The sequence below is a fragment of the Mastomys coucha genome, unplaced genomic scaffold, assembly GCF_008632895.1.
Source record: "Mastomys coucha isolate ucsf_1 unplaced genomic scaffold, UCSF_Mcou_1 pScaffold23, whole genome shotgun sequence".
Classification (NCBI taxonomy): Eukaryota; Metazoa; Chordata; class Mammalia; order Rodentia; family Muridae; genus Mastomys; species Mastomys coucha.
In genome coordinates, this window is record NW_022196906.1 from 114,424,035 (window position 1) to 114,432,607 (window position 8,573).

General features: G+C 50.8%; 1 protein-coding gene across 2 annotated transcripts in view; it reads left to right on the forward strand.

Moving 5' to 3' along the window:
- Window positions 1-8,573, forward strand: part of Myrip (myosin VIIA and Rab interacting protein) — a 194,785-nt gene that overhangs the window by 34,824 nt on the left and 151,388 nt on the right. For both annotated transcript variants that reach the window (XM_031343475.1, XM_031343476.1), the window contains exon 2: window positions 372-514. In XM_031343475.1, coding sequence (XP_031199335.1) covers window positions 405-514 — 110 coding nt within the window. In that variant the 5' untranslated portion in view covers window positions 372-404. The remainder of the gene's footprint in view (window positions 1-371; window positions 515-8,573) is intronic.

Consider the following 8,573-nt stretch of genomic DNA (forward strand, 5'->3'; position numbering starts at 1 on the left):
CCTCCCTCCCTCTCTCCCTCCCTCCCTCCTTCCTATGGTATCCCAGGCTGGCTGAGAGCTCCCCACTGATCTTCTTGCCTCTGTGTCCTGGGTGCTGGGGTTCCAGGTGCTCCACCACGCCTGACATAGGATATCTTTGCCTTCACTTAAGAGTTGAGAATGTGAAATGGCAGATGCTCAGTTGTCGGATTCCCTGCTGTCTAGCCAGAGCCATCTAGCAGCAGCACATGAGAGTTCAGAGGAGTAAGCTGCGTTTGCACACTGCTCCATACATAGGGCTGTGTGTGGTCTAAGTCAGTGTTGAGGGTGGATTTGAGCCACACTGAACACTACCCTGTCCTCAGTCTCTGATCTCTCCTTTCACTCCACAGATTTAGTTTGGTTGTCCGTATGTAACTCTGATCATGGGGAGGAAGCTGGACCTGTCGGGTCTGACCGATGATGAGACCGAGCACGTTCTCCAAGTGGTGCAGAGAGACTTCAATCTTCGCAAAAAGGAGGAGGACCGACTAAGGTGAGACGGCTCTTTTGCCTGATCTTGTTCAGACGGTGAAGCTCAGCTGTCTATGTTATAATCCTGCACTTGGGTTTATGGGACAGCCACCCTGTCCTTTTTTGGTGGGCTTCCCATATCCAGTGACATGTGTCAGAAGGTACCTGGCCTACAGGTGTGACACCTGCATCACCTTAGTGAGAGTCTGGTACTGAGCCAAAGGAGCTTAAGATGCCACCTCAGAACCACGGTACCTAGTGTTTGTCTTGTCTCCATATTGCTTGCACTTAAGGTGCCCGGGAGAGGTTTACAAACGATGAACAGACGTAATGTTGATAGGAATACTATTTCATTCTTTAGTAGTTCCTCTAGTGGGTGTACAACTCACAGTAGAAGAGTTTCCTTTTGCAGTCTTGGGCTGAGTTCATTCTCCTGCCTCCCAACTGGCTGTGCCTTTTTGGGGTTGGGGGTCAGGTCTCAGGTGTGCAGCTTTCCCTGCGATGGTCATACCTCGTCTCCAGTACTGGCGGGAAGCGAAGGTCATGGGAGTGGGAATTAGGTCTTAGGAATATATCGTGGAAATGTAAGGAGAGGTGAAAACGTCCTGGAAAGAGGTTCAGAGGGGAAAGCGGTCACCCAGCTGCTCCTGCCACAGATGTACAGCAGTCACCTCACAGACTGTCTGGGCTCTTCTGTCGCTGTGAGCCCCAGTTGATGCCCAGCTGCTCCTGCCACAGGTGTGCAGCAGTCACCTCACAGACTGTCTGGGCTCTTCTGTCGCTGTGAGCCCCAGTTGATGCCCAGCTGCTCCTGCCACAGGTGTGCAGCAGTCAGCTCACAGACTGTCTGGGCTCTTCTGTCGCTGTGAGCCCCAGTTGATGCCCAGCTGCTCCTGCCACAGGTGTGCAGCAGTCAGCTCACAGACTGTCTGGGCTCTTCTGTCGCTGTGAGCCCCAGTTGATGCAGAGGTGCTGACTGGTTGCAAAGCAAGAAGCTCAAAGGAAAAAGGTTTCTACCTGGGCTCATAGTTTGAGGGTGCAGTCCATCATGGTGAGGAGGACATAGAGGCTGGAGTGTGGCGCAGCCGGGCATGCTGCTTACACATGTCAGGGATCAGAGGGAGACAAGAACTGCTGTTCACCAGGCTGTCCTACCCCTTTATTTTTGATCATTCTGAGCATGTGGGGCCATAGTCAATGAGTCCTTCCTTCTCCATCACACTCTCTGAAAGCCTCATACACACACACAGAGGTGTATCTCCTAGATGGTCTACAAGGTCTCTGCTCCATGCTGAGGTCACCTTGAGCTCTCCTGTGTGACCTTCACATTGAGGTCACCTTTGCTCTCTTGCGTGACTTTCATGCTGAGTCACTTTGAGTTCTTCTGGGTGACATGCTGTCATTGCTTTATCCCAGTGACCTGCTCTTGGGTCAGCCCTTGACTTTGAACAAGCGAGACTTGGCTGACTCTCAAGCTTCTTGATGATTGTGCTCTTCGGGGTTTTTTTGGCTTTTTTTTTTTTTCTTCCTGTTCGCATTGTTCTAGTTTCCACCTCATGTTGTGGTACATTTGACCAAAAGTAACTTACAGGTTACAGTCCATCATTAAGAGAAGGCAAGAATGCAGACAGAAGCTGTGGAGGAAGCTGCTGGCTGGCTTGCTCTCAGGCTCATGCTCAGCTTCCTTAACACAGCTCAGGAATGGCTGCCTAGGGAATGGTGCTGCCCACAGTGGTCTGGGTCCTTCCACATTAGTTAACCATCAAGATAACCCCCACAATCATCCCCACAGGCCAGTCCCATCTAAGCAATCTTTCCATTGAGACTCCCTCCTCAAAGGACTCTAGGCTGTGTGGAATTGACGGCTAACTAGGACATTTTTCAAATTTAATACAGAAACCTGTTCTATGAACTTTCCCGTCCTCTCTCAGTTCTGACAGAGTGGTGTCCATACGCTGAGCCCACACTTTCTCTGTAAAGCTTCTGCTTCATACCCTACTCTTTCCACAGAACAGTCTACACCAGTGGACCGTCCCACACTGCTCTGCAAACCTCTTTGAGCCTCTCTGTTGTTTGTCGCTTGCTTTTTAATGTCTGAAAGCCAACAGGTAGCACTTATGCAATCATGACCGGAAATGCTCTCTCCCTCCCTCCTGCCCCCTCCTGAACTTCGTTGGACTCTGTAGGTGGCTGATAGCTCTCTCTTCGTTGTTGTTATGAGTTAGTTTATTTTTATTTCTGTTTTTAAAAAATATTTTATTTGTTTACAATCCAGTTGTTGCCCCCCCATTAGCCCCCCCTCCCACAGTTACTCACCCACTTCATCCTCCCCCTTGCCTCTGAGGGTGCCCCCCCAACCAGGTCTGCCCCTCCCCTGGGGCCTCAAGTCTCTGGAGGATTAAGCAGTACATCTTCTCCCACTGAGGCCAGACTAGGCAGACTTCTGCTATATATGTGCGGGGCCTCAGACCAGCATATGCTCCTGGTTGGTAGCTCTGGGAGCTCCCTGGGGTCTGGTTTAGTTGAGACTGTTGGTCTTCCTATGGAGTTGCTCTCCCTTTCAGCTTCTTTAATCCTTCCCCTATTCCTTATTTTAATTTCTTTGTTGTTATTTTAAAGTAGTCTTGGGATGGAGGGTGGCACACCAAGTGGTTGCTTCCCTTGTCATCTGCAAGCCAGACAACACAGTGGCTTGTCAGCCTGTCTGGACTGTCTGGATTTCTGGGGACCATGCAGAGGTGGGAGTTACTCCAGGTGGGTGTTGTATACCCTGCTGTGGGGCCAGAAACCTTGGTGCACAGGAAACTCTCCTCCTCTGATTTTGACCTTTTGACCCCCAAAGCCAGAGGGATTCTGGGAATGGAGGGGTGATTGGTGCTGGGAATGGAGGGGTGATGATTTCTTTCAGTGTTGGTCCCTTTAAGACAATGAACAGCAAGCAGACAGCGTCTTGAAGGACTGCTGGGCCCAGGCTCCGCTAAATATATTGAGTGTCTAAACAGGATGCAGTGAGAAGGATAAATTAATTAGCATTAGGCCACCACATCTACAGCTCTGTCTGCAGTGGCTTGCATTTTCCAGCAGTGAGGTCTACCTCACAGGAAGCGGCTCCTCCCTTCCTCCTCTCAGTTAGGTAGATCTGGAAAACTTCAGAGCGTATAAAAATAACTCTGTTTAAGCCCATGGCCAGAGATCTTACCTGTCTACTTCATTTCTTCTATAATTTGATTTCTGGGGAATGAGGGAGGAGTCAGTGAGGTCTCTCTGTCAGGTTCCCACACACTGCTTTTGGCCCAGTGTAGTGTTGGTGGGAAGCAGTTCTGCAGAAGCTGGATGCCCTGCCTGAAGGAGCAATGTCACAGGTTCTCGGGTTCTTAGGACACAGGAATCCTGGCATTTAGAGCCTCACCATGCGAGGGAGTAAGGGGTGTGAGTGGTTTGCCCACGCCTTCCTCTCTACTGCGCTCCTAGGACGATGCCAGGTATCCCCAAAATAGTAATGATTTGGGGTGTGGTGGGGGTGCATGTATGTGTGCATATATGTGGTGGGGGTGTATGTGTGTGTGTATGTGCACATGTGTGGTGGGGGTGCCTGTGTATGTGTGTTGTGGTGGGGGTGTGGTGGTAGCGTGTGTGCCCATGTGTGGTGGGGGTGAATGTATGTATGTGTGTGTGTGTGCCCATGTGTGGTGGGGTACATGATCATGTTTGTGTGTGTTCACATGTGTGTGTATGCATGCACATGCTTAAGAATGCAAATGGAAGCCACAGATAACTCCAAGTGTCATACCTCAGGAGCCCTCAGCCTTGTTTTCTGTGACAGGACCCTCTCTGGGGTCTGAGGCTCATAGACAGGACCCTCACTGGGGTCTGAGGCTCACAGAACAAGCTCTGCTGGCCAGCCAGTGAGCTCCAGGCATCTGCCTGTCTCTGTCTCCCTGACACTGGAGTTGTGGTATGTATGCGCCGTCACGCCTGGCTTTTTATGCAGCTCCTAGGATTGAACTTGATAACCATTTTTCTATCTCCACAGTCCATTATTGAAGATTCTTATAATCGTATGATATAAGCCGGCTCCGCAGTTCAGACCACTGAGGTCCAAACTTCCTGTGTGACTCAGATGCAGGGGCCTACCCAGTTGTGGCTTGACTTGTTTGTACGTGGTTACTGCTTGTAAGGACCTCATGGATGAGCTTGCTTGGGGCTCAGACATCTGGTGTGGTGCTTGACCTCAGACCCCCTTCTCCCTGGCTTTCCCTGGCAGTCTCAATATTGAGGCCTCCTTTATTCGCTTCCCCAACACACAGTGCCGTGAGGTTCTGCTGGGATGGTTCCACTTACATAGATGAAATTATCACCGTGAATGAACTGCTTTTCCCTGTGGCAGAATCCAGCAGCACCCACCCGGTATCTCCTGGCTGCTTCTGCGGTTCACAGAGGCCATTGAGGTCTGGCCAACCAAATGTGAGAGAGAAGAGGCCTGTGTCTTTTCCAGGCGGAGCACCTGGAAGTGGTACGGCTCCTCCACTCTCCACTTTCCTGCTGGGGTGACTCTAGAAGTGTCTGTTGAGAATGACCTTACAGGGTAGATGGAGCCTGATCCCTAGGTCACTGCATGGGGAGAAACTCTGGTGAGCAGCAGAGGACGTGATGTGAGCTCACTGGATTATGTTTCTGTAATGGCTAATCTCAGTTGTTAACATGATGAGATCTAGAATCAGTGGGCAAGCCTATGGGGCGTTTGTCTAGATTAGGTTAGCTGCGATGGAAGACCTGCCCACTGTGGGTGGCACCGTTTCCTTGGCTGGAATCCTGGGTTGCATAAGACTGAGAAAATCAACTGAGCGAAGGCATCCATTGCTGTTGCTGTCTGCTTCGTGACTGTGGATGGAATGTGAGCGGCTGTCTCCAGGTTCTCCTGTCATGCTTTCCCCTTCAGACGGAGCAGGAGCCTCCGCCAGGGCCATCTTACCCCGGCAACGAGGAGAGGAACCAAGGTAGCCCTGGAGACTTGGGGCTTGTTTTATTTCTGTTGACATAGAGTGCTGCTCTGACTGGTATGGTTGATGAGAGCCAAGGGGCAGCCAGGCAGTTCAGTACCCTCCAGCCCTTGACTCTGCAGATGAAGAGACCCATTCCTCGAGTCCAGAGGAGGCCCAGGAAGCTAGGGGTATGGTCTAGTCTGACCCTGTCTCTGCTGCCAGGACTCCCCAGTGTTAGCCATCTGCCCTCGTACACAGAAAGACACCCCATGGGAAGGTCTCCAGACAAAAGCCAGAGTGTGGTGATATGTCTATGTCTGTCCATCCATCCACCCACACATTCATCCACCCACCTACCCACCTGTACATCCACCCACCCACCCACCCACCCACCCATCCACCTACCTATCCATCCACCTACCCAGCTCTCCATCTGTCCATCCATCCACCCACACATTCATCTACCCACCTATCCATCTACCTACCCAGCCATCCACCTACCTAGCCGTCCATCTGTCCATTCATCCATCCATCATCCACCCACTCATTCATCCACCCACCACCCACTCATCTATCCACCCATCCATTTACCCGTCTATCCATCCACCTACCTACCTGTACATCCACCCATCCACCCACCCATCCATCCACTTACCCAGCTACCCATCTGTCCATTCATCCACCCATCCATCCACCCACTCATTCATCCACCCATCCACCCATCCATCCATCCACCCACTCATTCATTCACCCACCCATCTATCCACCTACCACCCACCCATCCATCCACCTACCCATCCACCTACCCAGCCGTCCATCTTTCCATTCACCCACCCATCCACCCACCCATCTATCCATCCATCCACCCACCCATCTATCCACCCACTCATTCATCCACCCACCACCCACCCATCTATCCACCCACCCATACATCCACCCATCCATCTATCCACCCATCTATCTACCTACCCAACCGTCCATCTGTCCATTCACCCATCCATCCACCCACTCATTCATCCACCCACCACCCACCCATCTATCCACCCACCCACCCTCTCGCTCATCCGCCTATCCTTTATGAATGGCTTCTAAGCCTACCTGCTTCTCACCAGCAGCTGTGGGGTGTCAGGCCCCTCCTGTGTTAAAGAAGGAATTGTGATTTGAATAAGAAATCTCCCCCATGTGTTTGGTCTCCAGTTGTTGGTGGCGTTTGGGATAGTTGTGGAACCTTTAGGAAGTGGAGCCTCTCTGGGGGAAACAGGCTACTGGGGGTGGGGGCTTTAAGGGTTTCTGACACATCCCTACTCACTGCTCAGTCTGCTTCCTGTCTTTGGATGCCAGGTGACCAGCCACCTCCCACTTCTGTCACCTTGCCTTTCCTTGTACTCCATTGAACTGTAAGCCCGAATAATCACTCCCAGTGTGATGTTGCTTCCTGTCAGATCACAGCAATGAGAACAGTACCTAATGTGGATGCTTTGGATGTAAAAGTACCCCGAGCTCATGTGTCAATCCCCAGCTGCTGGCACTGTTTTCATAGGCTGTAGTAGCTTGAGGAGGTGGGGCTTAGAAGAAGAGGGTCATGAGGGACAGACTGTGGGCTTCGCTAACCTGGCCCACTTCCTCTCCTGTGTCTGCTTCCTGGTCCACTGGAATGAGCTAGCAGCTGCCTCACGTCCCTTCCACCACGGAACTTACCCAGGCACCGTGCCTTCCCATGGACCTTATCCCCTCAAACTGTGCGCCCAAATAAATATTTTATCTCTTTCTTCTTGTTAGGTATTTAGTTAGCAACAATTTGAAAACTAAGACAGAAGGGAGGTTCTCATACCTGGGGACCCGTTGCATTGCCTAGAATGCAATCATCTTAGCATGCATGTGCATGCATGCATGTGTGTGTGTGTGCATGTCAGGACACATGAGAAGGTCAACTTGTGGGAATTGGTTTTCTCATTCCACTATATGGCCCCCAGGGATTGAACTCCAGTCCTCAGGCTTGGCAACAATCACCTATACATATATGAAGCCATCTTGCCAGCCCCCTAGTCGCCATTTTCTAAGGTAGAAAGAACCCAGCACTGTAATAAAGGAGTCGGAGCCTTTCCCCTCAGCCATTAATTTCTATTTTAAACAAATAAAAATTTTATGATACAGAATGGAATTTTCAAAAAGTTCCTATTGCTAAAAGTAAAACTCCTTTGTCCTTTCTGCCCATTGTTTGGGATGCTGCAGTTGGTGTGACGAATTAACCAATACCCCTGGTTACATCTGCTTTTGAAGCTGGGGTCTTGTCTGCACCCAGATGGAACATGGATGGATACCTTGTGGTTTCTGGTATAACTGTGTTCTTAATGTATCTGTCTGCCCATACTTCCTTCCTGGCTGTTCTTGTCCTTGAGATGCTGTGTCAACTGTGGCATTAACAAATACACACATGTGCATACACATACCCAAGCACATACATGTGCACATGCACACATAAGCACATACATGTATGCACACACATGTGTACACACAGAATGCTAACTCTGAGGACAGAGTCAATGTGTTCTGTAGTAGGGTGAGAGGCCCGATCCTGCTCTGTTTGAGAGTTCCCACACAATGGGGGAAAACCCAGCCAGCCAGCTGAGTGAGACACCTGTGGAGAACTCAGGGCCTTGTAGGAGGCAGGAGACCTCAGGGAGTGGAAAGCGGGTGAAGTGGAGAGAGTCTCACAGCCAGAAAGACCTCAGGAGATTTGGGTTCTCAGATCTCCTCTTTATTCTGGCATTCCATTAATAATGGAAAGGCCAAACGTATTACAGCAAAGCTGTTGGGTATTCATTCTTTCACTTCAGAGCCCTGGTTTGAATGTCAGGAGTCTCCTGAGGAAGTGGGAAGTGAGCCACAGGACAGGAGAACAGGATTAGCAAATGGAGTAAGGGCCTTCACCCTTGAGGAAGATTCCAGAGGTTAAGTGGGGCCCTGCAGGCATGCTTGGGGAACTGTAGCAAGTGAGAGAGTCCCCACCCTTTCCAGAGCCCAGCTAAGGAGAGGGCCAGGCAGACAGACTGAAGCAGAGGGCCAGGCAGACAGACTGAAGCAGAGGGCCAGGCAGAC